Below are 16,746 nucleotides of genomic sequence, written 5' to 3'. Positions count from 1 at the left end.
TCATTTCCACAGGACATGTGCAGCCCTTGGATGTTGGCTTGCTTTTATCTAAACAGTCTCTGGACCCAGAGTCAGCTGGGATTTTACGGTGTCTACAACTTCTCCCTCAAGGATGACTCAATGCAGAGGACCAGTGACCTAGCTTTTCCTCCTCACCCTCTCTCTTGGCTCAAGCCAGACACGTAGTAGATATAAATCCCTGATTTCCATGATACAGCTGGCAGCACTGCTGGACTTTGGAGAATACACTGCACTGCTCAGGTTTAGGGAACTGGATGGGATCATGCCCCATCTCTGCCGATCCTGCTTAGATTCGTAAACCACAGGACAAGGTCCCACAAGTTTCCAATCAAGTGACTTTTTACCCGTCCTAGACCAAGGGCAGCATCCAAACGACAGAAGCATTTGCACAAAGAGAAAAACTTGGTGCCTACCAGCTGGAAGAGGTTCTCCCAGTAGTCCTGCGTCATGAGGCGGAAGAGGGCCAGGAAAGCCCAGCTGAAGGTATCGTAACTGGTGTAGCCGTAGTTTGGGTTCCTCCCCGCCTTCATACACTGGTACCCTTCAGGGCACTTCCTACCAAAGGAGCCGCGGAGGCAGCTGGCATGAGCCCCCAGCGGTGCCCTCCTGCACCCACCGCGAAACGCTCCATCCCTGGTGGCACTGGGAGGCTTCCACAGACTCTCCCCCCCAGGCTGATACAGTTGGGATGCCCAGACCGGTACCTTCCTCCCCACCCAAGGTGATACAGTCGGGATGCCCCGACTGATACCCCCTTCCCCAAGCTGATACAACCGGGGTGCCTGGACCGATACCCCCCCCAGCCCCAATCCTGTCCCATCCCAGGCATCAGTAGTCCCACAGGGTGTGCTGGCTGCCTTGTCCCCTTCCCAGGGAGGCAGAGGGAACCCTCAGCCGCCATTGTGAGCAGCACTCACCCAGCATCGCTGCTGTTCCCGCAGAGCAGGGCGTCAAGAGCTCCCTCCAGAAAGTAGAAATTGGCTTTGCAGTTCGGGGAAAAAGAGAAAGTAAGTAAATAAATAAATAAACAGAGATTGATTTTCAAGTTCTTGGCAGCTCCTTGCTGACAGGGAAATTCCCTGAATCCCAGCATTGGGCACTGGGTTGTCTCTTCTCTCCAGACTTTGCCACTGACATTGAACTACTTGGCACTAGCTCAGCGCCTTGTTTCACCGACCCAACTCGATGGCTCCCAAGCCCATACAGAGCTCTGGAAACAGCCAGGTTGGCCAGGGTCAGGCCTCCTGGAAAGGTGAGTTAACATGTGGTCAAAGGACAGAGGCTGGTCTGTTTTGCTGGGAAAATGTACGACATCCCAGGGAGCACCAAGCATGGGGGACTGCAGGGGTCCCCAAAAGATCTGGGGAAACTAACTGCTCCCGCTCCATGGCTATGACCTTCCTCCTGCTGTTCCCATCCCAACCAGCCCCTGCCTGGTGGGAAACCCGTCCTGCTCACAGACTGGGGGTTCCTAGAGCTCTTCCTTACAGCTTGAGCACAGACCCAGAGCTGCAGAAGCTGCCAAGCAGTGCCACCACGGGTCACCTGCCCCCCAGGACACAAGCACCTGGAGACACCCACCCCAGGACATGGCAGGGGGCAGCTGGACCCCATCCTGGGCACCACCCAGCACAGCCCTACCGGGAGCCACCCAGGGATTTCTGAAGCTTCCTGAAAGCATCCCCAGCTCTGCCTGGCTTCTTGCCACCAGGCTTTTATTTGACCTGTGTGGGCTCATCAAGGAGATGTCCTGCTTGGGAGACTCCAGGCGATGTGTTTTTGGCCTGGCCCTGATATCTGTTAACCAAACATGTGGCTGCAGGGTGCTGCTGCTATTTGCCCTGTGCTCGTTAGATCCTGTATGTTGAATATTCACTCTACCAAGAAGCCTTCCTGTAACTAATGCCAGAGCTGCTCGTACGGTTGGGCAAAGTAGCTCAGCTGAGACATAACCCGACCTTCTGCTGAGCTCTGCCGAGCGCCCTAAACGAGACGTGAAACATCCCTGTGGAGCACCCCACTGCTGTGCAGTTCTGCCAGGCAGATTTGCTGAGATTTTTATGTTTTCGTGGAGTTTAAAAACCCCAAACCAAAGAACAAATAAAAATCCCACTGCACTTTTTGGGGTCAAACTTGTTTAAAAGGAGCAGTAGGAAAGAAGCACACTTGGGGACCGGTCTAAGGACCTGTGCTTGATCTCACCTGCCCCCCGCCCCCCATCCCCTCCTGCTGGTTGTCACAGCGTTGCATGTTTGTATGCGATGCTCACTGGATGCAGTGGTACTTGGGGAAGGACCCAGCTATGATGCAGCAGTGCAAGTTGGTGAGAAATGTCATCCCTGCATCCTTCCCTCTGTTTTTCCGCCCAAAATCCCATCTGCTCCTTGGTCTACCTTCTGCAACCAGCCAGACGGAGCAGTGCCCACCCCAATGGGGAGGCTGTGTCCTCACTAGCGACTGGGAGAGATGGAGACACTGGTTTGTCCAGGCCTTCCTGTAGTGAAACCTTTCTGGAGGAGTTTAGCTTGCCCAGGTGGACTGCGTTTGCCCTGGCAAGGAGGATCTGATCTTACCTGCCCATCCCGTGAGCATGCACAACCCCTGTTTCACCCACATCTCCCTGCAAAGCTCTTTGGCTGGAAGATTCATGTGAGCAAACCATCTCAGTCTGACATGGAGGAAGAACAAGGAAACCCAGGAGCAAACCAGGGTGATAGATCAACGGAGAAGGGGACACACAAGCGTTTACCTTCATCATTGATGTAGGCCTCGAAATCAAAGGTGCTGTTGCTGGTGAAGTTGCTGGTGAAGTTGCTGGCAATGCCATCGGTGAAGTTGCCGGCAATGCCATCGGTGAAGTTGCTGTAGAGCGTTGTGTTGGCCAGCGTCTCGTTGTCCAGCCCCAAGTCCCCAAGGAAGGTGTCATTGAGGGGGGGCCACCGCACGCACTTCTGCCTGAGGTTCCCCATGAAAAGTTGGAGACCGATCAGGGCAAACACACTCAGGCAGAAGACAGTGAGGATCATGACGTCCGAGAGCTTCTTCACTGACTGGATCAGAGCTCCGACGATCGTCTTCAGCCCTAGGGGGGAGGCGTCACCGCTGAGCGAATCGCTCAGTTGCTAATTGTGGAGAACTATGTGCTATGGCGTTCCCAAAAGGTGCTGGATCTGGTGGGAACAGGTGGTATCACCAAATTCACCCCATGTGCTCAGACCCCCGGCACTGGGCCCTGTGTTGCATCCCAGCTGCCCCTCTGTCCCCACACGTTGCTGGGCAGCATAAACCCTTCCCCTAAAATTGTCACCTTTGGACCAGTGCCAGCCAAGCCTCCCCATGCCAACATTAACCTGGCTATCACAAGCCAAAGCCCACCCCAGCCTGGTGGGGTGGCCATCAGTTCCTTTCGGCTTTATGTTTTCCCCAGATGCCACAATCTGACCTTTTTTTTGGCCCAAATCCCTAGAGCAGACCACTTTGCTGTGGCACATGGAAAAACTATTTGCCAGCCCGGATGGAAGATGCTGAGCACTGCTCTCAGCTCCAGAAAAGCCTCTGTGGTCCAACCTCCCCTGTTCTGCTGTCCCATGGATGGTCAGCAGCCCAGCCGGACCCTCCAACCTGAACCCTCCAAGCTGGAGAAAGCCCAACGCGTCCAAGTGAAGGTGGCAAAGTGACATCTGCATTAAGCATCGGGATTAACTCATCTCTGCCCCCCCCCCCCCCCCCCCGCCCCAGCATCCCCGTTCCCTTTGAGGAGGCTTGCCCACACATCCTCAGTGGGCTTTTGACATGAAGGATGTCATTCCTGTCATCCACGTTCTACATGGATGATGGGGGATGCTGGGACATCCTGACATTGATCTTAAAAGCAGCTCTGAGCACAGAGCTTTCATCACATGGAGGCAATTCTCCCAAGGCATGATTTTTAGCTCTGTCATCACCCCATTTTCCCCCCTCCCTAAACTGTTTAGGTAAAACCCTGTTCTCCGAGGGCTTGTCTATGTTGGGAAACTGCTGAGGACAGTCGTTCTAAAGCAGCAGCTTATTTTTGCAACTGCTATTTCTGCAGAGCCTCTCGGGGGGATGTCATTCCAGAAAAAAGCAGCAGCTTATGTTTTGCTAAATGCAATTTTTAGCCTGTTTGATGAAAGCAAAAACCATTCAAATGTGAACCCTAAAGATCTGGAAATTGCAGGGGCACAAGAATTCATCCATTACAGGAAATTACCGTTTTCAGTTCAATCTCATGCTTCTTCAAGGGGTTTGACCTATCATTTCTGTGAGCTTGCACTAGGTGGTACCACAGCAGAGCATCAAAAAGGTATCAGAACTGGGGGACATCCATCAGAGGCACTTCATAACGTGCTCTTCACACCACAGGCTGGATGTCTAGGGTGATGTTAAACGCTCACCACATGGCTCTTGCACTAACACCCATTAAATATCTCAGCCCTGGCACAGAGCAGTCAGCAGTGGGGACAAAACTGTGTTTATGGCTCCAAGGACCAAGCGAAGTATATCGGTTAGTTGAGGCCATAAACACAGTGTGAGCACAGGCCCACTGAAGGCATCTCCAAGGAGCCCTACAAACAACACGCCTGGTTCAACAGGGGCTTCCCCTGGCCAAACTGAGTGAGCACAGCTGATTTCAAGATGTAAAACCAGCAGGACCTGACCCAAAATCTGAATTACGTGGAAAATTATTTATAAGCATCCAATACCTTATTTCCCGTGTTTTTTCTTAGAGCTGTCAAAAGAACAAGGAATTGCTGTGAACTGTGGGAAAACCTGAGCTCAAGAAGGGGAAGATATGGAGAGGAGACCCCCTTCTCCAAGCCCCACCTGGTATCACGGTGATGGTTTTCAAGGCACGGAGGACACGGAAGGTCCTGAGAGCAGAGATGTTCCCCAGGTCCACGAACTCGGTAATGTAGCTGCAGGACAGGAGAGGAAAGGGCTTCAAGGGTGCTGCCAGGCACCTACCCCACTGTTTCTCAGCCCTCTTCCCCAGGGTGCCACAGTGGCCAGACCTCCTGTCCTCCCCCCATCCCACCAAACTCACGCCATGGAGATGACCATGAAGTCCAGCCAGTTCCACGGGTCACGCAGGAATGTGAAGTCGTCGATGCAAAAACCTCTCGACAGTATCTTGATGAGGGACTCGAAGGTGTATATCCCGGTGAAGGCGTATCTGAAATGGGAACGGTGGCTCAGGGGATGCTCACCCAGGTCCAAGGGCCAGCTCATGATGGGGTTTTGTCCACCTCTGCCAGTAGGACCATCTCAGGGAGCTGGGTCTGGGGGGTCACAGTCACCCCCTGCTGGGTTCTTGGGATGCTTCAGCACTGGGGGAGGTTTTCACCTCACCTCGTAAGGCAAGTTGAGACATCTTGAGGTACCAACCCCTTTGATGACTATTCTGCAACACCTCTGATCCCTGCTCATCCCCCAACACCACGGTGTTCTCTGTAAAACGCTGCTGAGACCTGATTGTGCAAAACCACAGCAGAAAACACTGGCTCTTTCCCTTCTCACCTGGGGATGGTTGTCCATGTTCCTTGAGCTGGTGGATCTGCTCAGCCTCTCACCACTGACCCAACCCAACCTGCTCTGCAGTGGTCTCCTGTCGCAGAGACCCCACCAGACTTTGGGCAGCTCTGAAACACTCCTGCTCCTTGCAATACCTAACGCAGAGCGTGGACATCCCTGCTGAGACAAGAGGGCCACCAGCACCTCCCAGTGACACCTGCCCTCCTCTGAAAGGTGCCTGGATCCCAACATCCCTCTCTCGGCCTTGCTCCTGTCCCTGTTGGGGATGGCCAAGCTGGGGTGGCCCCGAAGGCTGGGGGAGGTGATGGAAGGCAGGGACTTACTCCACATTCTTGGACCACGCCGGGGGGTTGCTCATCGTCATAAACACACAGTTGGTTAAAATTGTGATCATGATGAACATGCTGAATAATTTAAAACCTGTCAAGGAGAAACGCTGTGGCTGTTGCCTAGATTCCCCCCTTCACACGGTTATGAAGCCAAGCAGCCTTCTCCTCTTGTCCTGGCTCCCACCCAGGTCCCACCCCTGACCTGCTGCTCCTGCAGCTCTCTGCCGGCTCAGCCCTGCACTGTCACTTTCCCCTTGGCCCTCCTGCTCCCGTGCATGGTCCTGGCCCCTGCCCTCCCTTTCTGCTCACCTCCCCACCTCCGTGGTGCTGGCCCTGCCTCCCTTTTTGTCCCCTGTGCTCCTTCCTCTCTCCATCACCCCAGGATTCAGCTTTCCCCACCTGTCTGATCCCTCTGCCACAAACACACCCTCTTTTTCCTCCTACCTCCTGGCCACCAACCCCTGCTGCCACCAGAGCTCTGCTGGGGTCCCTTCCCACCCATCCTAGTGCCCCTCTTGCTTTGGGGGTCCTTTCCTGTCTTTCCATCTCTGCTTGACTCACATCAAAAGTCCCAGCACTGCCCAAGTTGCCTCCTTCCCTGTATCCCAATGTGCTGGTTCCTCTGCCTTCCCCCTCCTGAAGCATCCTTTGAGCTCCTCAGTTCTCCCACTCCGCAGATGTGACAGGATCCCCTGGCCTGTAAACTTCTTCCTTTCTGTCCAAGTCCCTCCAGACCTCAGAGACCTTGAATCTCCCCCCCCAGGAGCTCCACCACTTTGGTTTCTTCCCTTCTCCAACCAAGACTGAGCTGCTGATGCCACCAAGGTGCCCAAAGCCTTCAAGCACCCACTCCTTGGGAAGAGACCAAAGCCTTGGGGTGGCTGGGCAGTGGGTCCTGGCCATACCGGGGGCCAGCCTGGGAGATTTGCTCACCACACCGTCATGAAACACTTCTTTCAGCCCTCTCCCCAGGGCTGTTTGCACTCTGAGCATCAGGGTTTGACCTGGCAATGGAGCCGCATCACAGAGGGCAAGGATATGAATGAATAAGCACTTTGATGGCTCCTCTGCGGATGGGGTGGAAAGGGCCCAGCAGGTAGAGGGCAGGGGTTGCTGAGAAGCGGAAGATGGCCTTCCCCTTGTTGAGGACTATGAACGTCTGTGGAGAAAAGAGAGGAGGGAGGTGGGTTAGCCCTTCTGTACACCCCCAAAACACCCATGGATCAAGTGCTGCCATTAGAAGCGAGACTTCTATGCATGCTTTGGATCTCCAAAGGCTTGGAGACTTCACCAAGGAACAGATGCTCTGCTTTGGAGAAGAAGCAACCACAGCAGTCTGTGGATCACCAGGATGGGCTCAGATGAGACCCTAAACCACAGTGGAAAGGAGAGGAGGTCCACACATTGGTCTTATTCTTGGGACTTACATCTAGTGCCCATGGTCCAAGCTCCGCCCTCACCTTCTTATCCTTATAGAAAGGGTCCAGGTCCTCCAGGGGGGTCCCGATGAGGTCCAGTGGTGGGTCACCGTAGATGAGGGGCAGGTTCTTGCCAGCTTCCAGGTCACTTCTGGGCTTGATTTCCTCTTCCTCAGGCAGCTCCACTTGCTGCCGCTTTATCTTGAGTGCCTCTGCCTCAGCGATGCGCTGCTCGATGGCAGCCAGCGAGGCGGGGGTGAAGGGGCGGAGGTTCTCGGGGCCCGGGATGTACGGCAGGCCAGCCATCCTCTCATTCTGCTCCCAGGATGCCTGCGCCCAGCCTGTTGGGAGAGGGGGGCTGAGAAGGCAATGCCAGCTGGTGCCATCTTGGGGCATTTTTGCTGAGCCCTCGAAGCCAGGTGGTGGCAGGATCTTGGTGGGGTTTTGCAAACAGATTTATTGCAGAAATATTGAACTTGAAAGAAAGATTTTTACGCATGGATTACTTGCAGATGGAGCACCCTGTGTGCTCCTTCTCCTCCCAGATCCCCATTCAGCCTCTGATCAAAAAGCACCATCAGGTTGAGCACCACACGAGCTGAGCAGTTGGCATCCCTGGCACCAGCTGGCTGTTGCTAGACACGCGGTTTCACAGCCTAGACAGGGCTGTTCAACAAAACAAACCACCTCCAGCATCAGCGGCACCTCTCCAGCTGCCTCCCCTTCGCAATGCTTTCCTCCTGCACCTTGTGCGAGCAGTGGGCAGTGCTCAAAGCCAGCGGTGGCTCAGCCAGGGCAGCATGGACCTGTGGGGTCAGTGGCCATTTCACAGCACCCATCCATAGGAAAGGCGAGTCACCTGCAGCTCCGGGTGGCCTTGCTCCCGAGAGGAACGAGTTAGTCTTACCTCGAGCCAAAAAGCCAGGTCATAGCGGCACTTTCTAATGTTACAGAGATCAGGATGAGCCCCTAGACGGGAATAGGATGGGTGGTTTGGGACGGGGAGATAAGAGCGGCTCCACTGCGCAACAGAACAAAAAAGATTGGGGAGTAAAGTGGTCACCGGAGGGGTGGTTGCACCTGCAGGAACAGGCTGCCATGCCCCAGGTGAGGCCAAAACACCTGGCAAAGGCTTCCCAGACACCAGAAACGTTCTCGCTTTGAGTCCCCTTGCCTCAGCGTCTGTTTGACCCAAAAAATCAGCTCGTGCCAGAGATGAGCCCAATATACCGCAACACTCGATCCTGCTTTGCAGGGATACTGGGATGGATGCACCTCTGTGCCTCACCCTCCCCAAAATGAGCATCCCGCTGGCAAGCGGCAACTCTTCCATGCACCAAAACTTGTGGGAGATGCTGCTGAGGACCTGCCCACCAAAAAGCTTGAGGATCAATACTCCTCACAAGCCCTGACGAGAGCTGGAAACCTTCAACCTTTTGTAATTAAGGAGAACTGGACATTCATAGCCCTGATGGGAAGAGAGACTCTGGGTGCGTAATGGCATTGACATGTTCCTATGGTGATTATAGAGCCAAGCGGTAGAAGCAGCAGCAAAGGGAGGTATTGGTTTCAAGCAGCGCAGGATAACTGCATTTTAGTTCTCCTTGCTATCGCTGCTGAATTGAATCCTGGTGTGCAAAATGGATTTTCTTCTGCCAAGGGCAGGCACCCCCCCCCCCCCAGCAGCACAGTGTTGAGGGGGAATTACTGTTCACCTCCCATCACATCCAGCCCCAAGGATGAAGCAGGGACCAGTCCCTGGCTACAATGTCTCTTGGGCAGAGGCCACCTTCATCACAGTGTTTGCAAAGCCCCTTGGTGGCTCCAGCACCAGGGCTTTGATGTACATTCAAAATGCAGCTGGTAGAGGAATAGAAGTAACTTGTTGCCTTTTGTGACAGGGAAACCTTGTAAAAAAAAAATAAAGTGGCAAGAGCACCAATTTTTCTATTTAAACCTGTTTTTATAAAAGGGAAAAATTTGTCTTTGCTGAACAAGGTCATCTAATAGGATAAACCAAGTCACATCACTGCAAACTGGAGTCTGGCACCACCTATGACCCAGCTCATGGCCCAGACTGCTGCAAAACTGAGAGCCCAGGTGGGCACAGCCCCAGCTCACCCCAGGCACACTGGACCCCAAAGGTGGAACCTCAGCAAAGCAAGGCAAAAGGGAATTTTTGCCACCACACATCTGAGGGGTCAGTGCCCATGGCAGCAGGTCAGCAGGGTACCGCCATTGCCTCTTCTCATCCAGAGTTATTCTGGATTTACACCCATTTCATGCTTCACTTGAGCAGCTCTGGAAACCTGCCCTCTGCATCCCCCTCAATACCAGCAGCCTCAAAGCTCCAGCCAGAAGCGTGGGGTTGTGTCACTGTTGCCCCAAGTGCCACCAGGGATGCGCTGATGTGTGCTCGAGCAGGACCCACACCTGGGGGGGACCAACCCACCCCATCTCCTGGGGACTCCAAGGACTCACAGGAGCTAGCTGGTCTAGGCAGCCTCAGTTTCCCTGCAAAGAGGGTTTCAGAGAGCTGTCAGGGCAAGCCTGCGTTACGGGCCACGCCAGCGCTCCAGCACACCGCTCTCCAAGGCTTTGGTGCATGGAGGGGCTGCATGACCCACACCTTCCCTGGAGCCTCCTGCTGGATGCTGCCCCTCTAAAGCCCCAGCGGTGGCCTGTCCCTGCTCACTGCACCCAGCCTGTGGTCCCGGTGGAGGTGGCTGTGCCCCAGCTGCCACCAGCGATCACCGTAGGGGTCAGGTTTCTGCAGCCCCATGACTCCGCTCATTCCTCCCCCGGCAGGAGTGGAGCTCCAGTGGCACCAGCCTTGCTTTTGGCCCATGTCTCCTCTTCCTCTCGCTAGGTTGAGGCCATCGTGCTGTCCCGCACCAATCCACTGGCTGATGGAGCAGCAGGCATAGGGGCTTGCAGCCACATGGGAAGATGCTGGGGGCTGGCAGCACCACCCAAGGCTATGCAGGGGGTCCTCAAAGGGGATGTTGCCTTGGGCATGGAAATGCTTTGCGGGGTCTTTTACAGCATGTGATCCTGCTCTGACCTCTTTGTGGCCACCCAGAGATAGTGGGATGGCCCCAGGGAGCAGGGCTTAAGCCTACGCCCAGCTCATGCACACCACAGCCCTGGAGCCCTCAGCATCTCTGGTGGATCACCACTTCCCAAAAGAGAAGGAACCAAGGACCAAACGCAGGATCTGTGGGGGCTCAGCCTAGCAGCCGTGTCTCCCCCACTGAGCCCAGTTCCCACGCCAGTAGGCATGGGGCAGACAGCCGGGTCCCACCGCCTCACGTGCAGCAGGTCACCCTGGGACCAGCCGGTGGGATGAGGCAAACAGCCCCTCCGCTCCCAGCCTGGCGCACCCATAGCAGCGGCTATAAATAACAGAGATCAAACTCCACACCTCCAATAGGTAAAAGCAGTTTGGACACAGCGACAGGTGCTGTGCCAGGCATGCATCACCCTGTGACCCCCCTCCCCAGCACCCGGGTCCCCCCCGCCCCCCAAGTCCCCTATTAAAGGCAGACCCTTGCCCCACCAGGTCTCCTGCTAAGAAATCAGCCACTTAAATGTCTCTACAAAGCTCTGATCTGCTATTTATTGCTTTCTTCAATTTCAGACGTCCAGCTAAGCTGGATAACTCCTTTTTGCTGTGACACGTGTGAGCTGTTGCTCACTGCCTACGTTCAACACCACGGATGAGCATCTCACCCCCCACTCCAGCATCAGCCGTTACCAGCTGGGAGCAGCTGCCTGCCCAGGAGTGCGTGGCCGTCGCTTTGATAAAAATTCAGTTTCCTGGGATATCTTTGCTACTCTGAGGTCAGGCAAATGAATCCACCTCCAAAATAACAGGAAAACTTTGGAAACTACCAGAGATGCTGCGTAATAGGTTCTTTATAATCAGGACAGATAGAAGGGTGACAGGGTCCTGTCTGAAACTGCTTGGAGAGCCACCTCATCCAGAACTGGCACTTCGCCCTGCCCAGAAAATAACCTGTGGGCTGAGGAAGAGGAGGAAGGACTTTCCCAGTTGCTGTGTGCAGACATGTGGCTGCAAGGGACACAGGGTGGCCAGGGGTCTGCCCCGATCCTGCTGACCCATGCAGGTGCTGGGCTCAGCCCATCATCCAGGCTCCAGGGCTCTGCTCCTCCCTTCCTAGGACATTTCTCTGGGAGAGCATCTGCAAATCCAGAGGCCCTCGCCCCGGTAAGCCCAAGGAGATGCACTTATGACCCCCCATACTCAGGGCTGGGTTAAAGACAGATCTGACTGGGGGTGTCTCAAGCGAAGGCACACTGCCTCTAAGATCTCAGCTCTACAAATACTGAGAGCATGGGAGACATCAGTGGGACCCTCTGAGTACCAAGCATTGCAGCAAGACCTTCAAACACAGCTTGAGGAGCTGCCTTTGCCCACCTGAAGAAATTCCTCACTGTGAGAGTGGCGAGGCACCAGGACAGGTTGCCCAGAGCAGCCATGGTTGCCCCATCCCTAGACGTGTCCAAGGCCAGGTTGGACAGGGCTCCAGGAGCCCTGGTCTAGTGGAAGGTGTCCCTGCACATGGCAGAGGATTTGGGTGGATGGTCTTTAAGGTCCCTTCCAACCCAAACCATTCTGTGATCTATAAACCTGCCCTTCAAGATTCACAGGAGACACTCTGGAAAGACCCCAGAAGAGACAGGTATGGGCAGATGTACAAGACAGAAAGCCACCCGAATGGTCAGCAGGCAACGTAAGTCAGCTTTGCTCACCAAGAAACAGCAGAGGCAGGTGATGCTCAACCAAGGACTCACAGTGCACAGGAATCCCTGCAGCAGGGGTTAGCATGGGGACGAGGAGCTCATGCACCAAAGCCAGCAAGCAGCCAGCTCTGGAAGAGCTGGTGCCAGGGAGCCCAGAGCCAGCCCACACACTTAGAGCGATGACAAGTTGATACCAGGGGAGATAAGGCAGCACCCAGCAGCTCAAGAGCTCTGGAAACCAGACCCAGTTGCACACAGAACCCAAACCCAACACAGCACACTGAAAACACAACCCCACAGCACCCCCTCCTTGCTACCTGCACCCCAAAACCACCTGGGACACACCACTTCCACCCAAGCCAGCACCCAGGGGCTGACTGCACACAGGGCAGCCCACCCCTCTCCATCCCTCCTTTATTTATCCCCATGAGGAGAGGCAGGGTGGGGCAGGATGGTGCAATGGGGACCAGCTGGGACCACAAGGTTGGGGGATGAGTCACAGCTTAGGATGGTGCCTCAGTCATGTGCATCCCAAGCGCTGCCATCCATTCTCCATGCTGCCCATCCCCGTGGCGGCCGCCTTGCTCACCCAGGAGGACCCGCAGGGCTGCACCGTGGGTCTTGTTTTCCCAACCTTGTTGCATGCCCCATGAAGCCCCCCATAGCAGCTCCCCTCCCCAGTCCTGCATCCATTAAATAGGTTTTAAAAACCCCCAAAATCACACGGGCTGGGAGATCTGCTGCCAGGAGAATGTGTATTGGGTTCAAAGCCAGCCCAAGGGCACAGACACTCGTATGGTCAGGAGAACATTTATACGTCCATGGAGAACAGGGAGCTTTATGGGGATGATTAAATACCAGTCTTTACACCTTTGGCATTTCCCACCTCTACCCTCTGACTGCTCAGCCCCGGTGGTGGGACCACGGGGAAGGAGAAGGAGCAGGGCCAAATCCTGCCCCTGCACCCTGCAGAGCCGAGACCCCAAGCAGCAACACAGGAGGCGATGCCAGCTGTGCTGTGGCGGTGGTGCCATCGCTGCCGTGGGTTTTGTCACGCCTTCAGGATATTTGCTTTTTTTTTTTTAAATGATCCTTGAGTGTACAGGGTGGCACGATGCTTGGTTGTAAAGTCTGATGGCTGCAGAAAAAAACCCCCAACCTTCTGGCATGGTACAGCTTAAAAAAGCCCTATGGGGTCTTAATTTCCTATTGTATTTTCCCCATGTTTTGGAAAAAAAAAAAAAAAAAGTGGAAAAATTGGAAAAGTCTGATGTGGAATGGTTTTTTTTCTGCTCACAAATAGCACAGGGGGTGGAGAGATTTGCTTTTGAGCCCTGCACATGGGTGATTGAACGGTGCTGCATCGGTGGTTTTGAGATTATCAAAGTTTCCAGCAGCGACTGGGATAAACACCCTTGCGTTGTGCCAGGCAAAATTAGCCATTTTAGAAACGAGTTTATGCCCCTTTCTGTAACGTGATAATGTGCCATTTGAAAGTCTGATGTTTACTATCCCCAGATATATTGTTGTCCCGTAATGCTTTGCTGTAACTACATCGTAAAGACTATATGGAAAGATATGCAAAGTCTCCAAAATTTCCTTCTGCAAACAAATGCCTCGTAGGAGGCTGCTGTGGGACGCTGGCTCTCCACCGCTGTGGCAGTTCTGAGTTCACCATACAGCTGCCGTGTTTTCAGGCTGCCCTCTCTTAAAGGCAGGTGGTGCTAGGTTTTCACATAAAGCAAATAACACCAATAAAAGAATGAAGAGTCACCCCATTTTTTTTTCCCCACTCCATTTTCAAATAGAAGTGGACTCAGAAGGCTTAGAGAGTGAGAAAAAAATTAATTCTTAATTTTCCAGCATTATTCTTTCGATTCCTCTTTTTTTTTTAAGCACTTGGCTGGGAAGTCCCGTGGGTTATGTGGTTCAAACACCAGCTCCTCGCCCGCCAGGCTCAGCAAGCACCGCTGGCTCCCATCGATGACATGTCCCCTCGTGCCGACTCCTGTCACCACCGTGGTTTTTTTTCCCCTCCTCTGGGTGTGTTTTGTTTCTTCGCCTAAAGTGTGCCCCAAGCCAACTGCACTGGCAGGAATGTGGGATGCTTCCAAGCAGCATCCGTCATCCCGGGGAGCTGGGTGAAGCCGTGCAGCCTGCAGCTTGCCCGATGCCGAGCAAAAGGGTTGCTCTGTTGAAAGCCCTTGGAAGACAACGCCAGCGCGAGCCCAGCGCTGCTGGGTGCCTTTCCCCAGCCAGACCAGGGGGACTGAGGTGCTGCAGCAAGTTCATGTTCTTCAGCTGCCATCACGGTCCCCTCGGTGGGTCTGGACCAGCCAAGGTGACTCGCTGCGCGTTACCCACAGGTCACCCACAGCAGCAGCAATGCTGGTACGGTTGCATGGGCCAAATGCAGAAGTGCATGCTCGATTTGCAGCACACGTTGTATGAGTTCCCTGCGATGGGAATGATGCTGCTCCGCTGCTTTCTGCCTGCTAGACACTGCCTGTCTCTGGCAGGCCAAGAGGAGGTCTCCAAACCCTCTCCAGTCCCTTTCCTGGCATCTGCCTTGCGATGGGCTGTGGGACAAGGGCACCCATGAGCTGAGGGCTGCGCTGGCGCTCGGGGGACTTCCATGGAGGAGGAGAAGGATGAGATGCACAATCCCGTGTTTCGGGGCGCGCTGCAGCAGCAGCAGCACTTTCAGTGACGTCGCAGCCACGCTGGGTGCCCTGCACATGCAAGACCAAACGCTGCTCCCTGGCCCCAGCTCCTTGTGGAGATGCAGCTGAGCCCATGTCACCGCTGGCTTCCTTTGGGGAGCCAACTCCCTAATGCTGACCATGCTACGGGGGCACCAGCCTCCCCCGGGAACATAAACCCCCAAACCTGCGTGCCCTGCAGAGGTACCTCCACTCCGGCCACAAGCACCATAAGCCGCGTGGAAAATAATTTGAGACAATTCTCCGATTGTTTTGGTCCTGAATTTACTTGAACTCTGGCACTTCGGTGCCTGTTCGCCCGCAGCCCTACCAAGGGTACCTCGATGTGCTCCAGGGCTCCAGGGCGGGGGTGGACACATAGGCTGGAAGCTGTGAAGTCCTCAGATACTCTCCCTGGCCACAGATGGAAATAGGAGGTTGCAACATCCTGCAGCAACGCACTAACCCCCTCCTGCCTGGAGCTGGGGGATGCGGCAGAGCGGGGGGGGTATCACCCCATCCCCACCTCCTTTCCAGCCCGCTGTCCTTACTGCCTCCCGGGAGGGCACTGCTGGAAAGGGGACACCGGGGCGGTTGGCTGCTTGGGTTTATTTTTTTTGGGGGGGGGAGGTTTGGCTGTGGAGGCTCCAGCAGGCAGGGAAGGGGTTAAAGCGAGGACCCTGCGCTTGCCCACTGCCCACTGACTGCACTCGGGTGTCATCCAAAGCTCCTGCTCCTCCCTGCCAGCAGCTCTCATGTCAGGCTTGGAAAAGATCTGAGCGGTGCTGTGAAGGCTGCGAAGCGAGGTGACAGCGTGGGGAAAGGGAGGATGGCGTGGGGCTGTCATGACCTGCTGCCCCCCCCTTGGGGTCCCCTAGGCTCGGGGGAGGGGGGGGGGAGGGAAAGGAAGGCATCGATGCAGCCACCTCCAAGGGATTCCAGCAAAGACACAACACCACCAACTCCCACAGGGACCATCAAGGAGCAGTGCTGGGAGCAGGTCCCAGACCTGATGTTCCTGTGGGGTTTGTAGTATCAGGGACCCTGCAGCATCCCGAGGCGGGAGGATGCCCATTTTCCCATCGCAGCCTCCGCACTCCAATACCCCATACCAGACCCTGCAAACCAGGACCACCACGGGGCCACAGCCCTCCCCGTGCCCAGCTCCGGGTGCTGAGCCCTGCACCTCCACTCTCACCCTCCAGCTCCCCAGGCATCTCACTCAAATCCTCTTGGATCTGGAGAAGAGGGTCTTGAAGATGAGATGTCCCCAAGGGCTGTATAAATAACCGAGGAGGGAGGCAGCTGGACAGACAGACAAGCACAGAGGCTGAGCACCCTTCCCGGCATCTCCGGAGCTATAGCCGAGATCTTTGCCCTCATAACTCCGCAAAGCATCCACCACATTCTCCCTCTTCCCCCCCCCCCCCCCCCCCCCCCTACAAATGACCTCGTTAGTCCAACCTGCTGAACACAGAAATGATGCTGGCCGGCTCGTCAGTACCTGCTGCCACTCGCTTTCCTACCCCCAAATCCAGCAAGTTTCTCCGAGGGAAGCTGGAGCTGCCCAAGTGGCTCCACAGGGCCCTTTTGCCCTCAGTGATGCTCACCGGACCCTTATGTACACACCGGAAAATAGAAAATGCTATTTCAATATTAGCACAGCCAAATCAAGGCAGGACTCCGTGTTCTTTAACCGGTTCCTGTAAATATGCTCTTTCCCCCCTGAACCATTACAACATCAGGCGTTTTCCTAGCAAGGACCAGAGGAGGCGGTTCCAGCGCTCACAGCATCAACCCATCAGCTACACATGCAGGATCTCCCCTGTATAATGGACTGACTGGGATGTCCCACTGTCCCCATGGCTTTATGGAATTTTTGCCCCTCCCCCCCACCATGTTCTCTGTTAAATTTTTTTTTTTTTTTTCTTTGCGTGCTGCATGCCCTGGCTGATC

At 54.9% G+C, this 16,746-nt stretch overlaps 1 protein-coding gene across 4 annotated transcripts in view; it reads right to left on the bottom strand.

Annotated features, from left to right (window-relative positions):
• SCN4A (sodium voltage-gated channel alpha subunit 4) overlaps positions 1-16,402 on the bottom strand; it is a 39,813-nt gene extending 23,411 nt beyond the window's left edge. For 2 of the 4 annotated variants that reach the window (XM_040617164.1, XM_040617167.1), the window contains exons 1-9: positions 16,295-16,402; positions 7,364-7,662; positions 6,944-7,062; positions 5,898-5,987; positions 5,087-5,215; positions 4,867-4,958; positions 2,771-3,103; positions 939-1,002; positions 435-576 (exon numbers count right to left, since the gene is read on the bottom strand). In XM_040617164.1, the coding sequence (XP_040473098.1) occupies positions 435-576; positions 939-1,002; positions 2,771-3,103; positions 4,867-4,958; positions 5,087-5,215; positions 5,898-5,987; positions 6,944-7,062; positions 7,364-7,627 (1,233 nt within the window). In that variant the 5' untranslated portion in view covers positions 7,628-7,662; positions 16,295-16,402. Of the gene's footprint in view, positions 1-434; positions 577-938; positions 1,003-2,770; positions 3,104-4,866; positions 4,959-5,086; positions 5,216-5,897; positions 5,988-6,943; positions 7,063-7,363; positions 7,663-16,254 lie in introns of all 4 variants that reach the window. The other 2 variants (XM_040617166.1, XM_040617165.1) reach the window with 2 other exon arrangements.
• Positions 16,403-16,746: the final 344 nt, after the last annotated feature.

The sequence above is a fragment of the Falco naumanni genome, chromosome 18 (assembly GCF_017639655.2).
Source record: "Falco naumanni isolate bFalNau1 chromosome 18, bFalNau1.pat, whole genome shotgun sequence".
NCBI classification, from domain to species: domain Eukaryota; kingdom Metazoa; phylum Chordata; class Aves; order Falconiformes; family Falconidae; genus Falco; species Falco naumanni.
The sequence above is the reverse complement of the archived record's forward strand: the minus strand, read 5'-3'. Positions and strand labels throughout refer to the sequence as shown.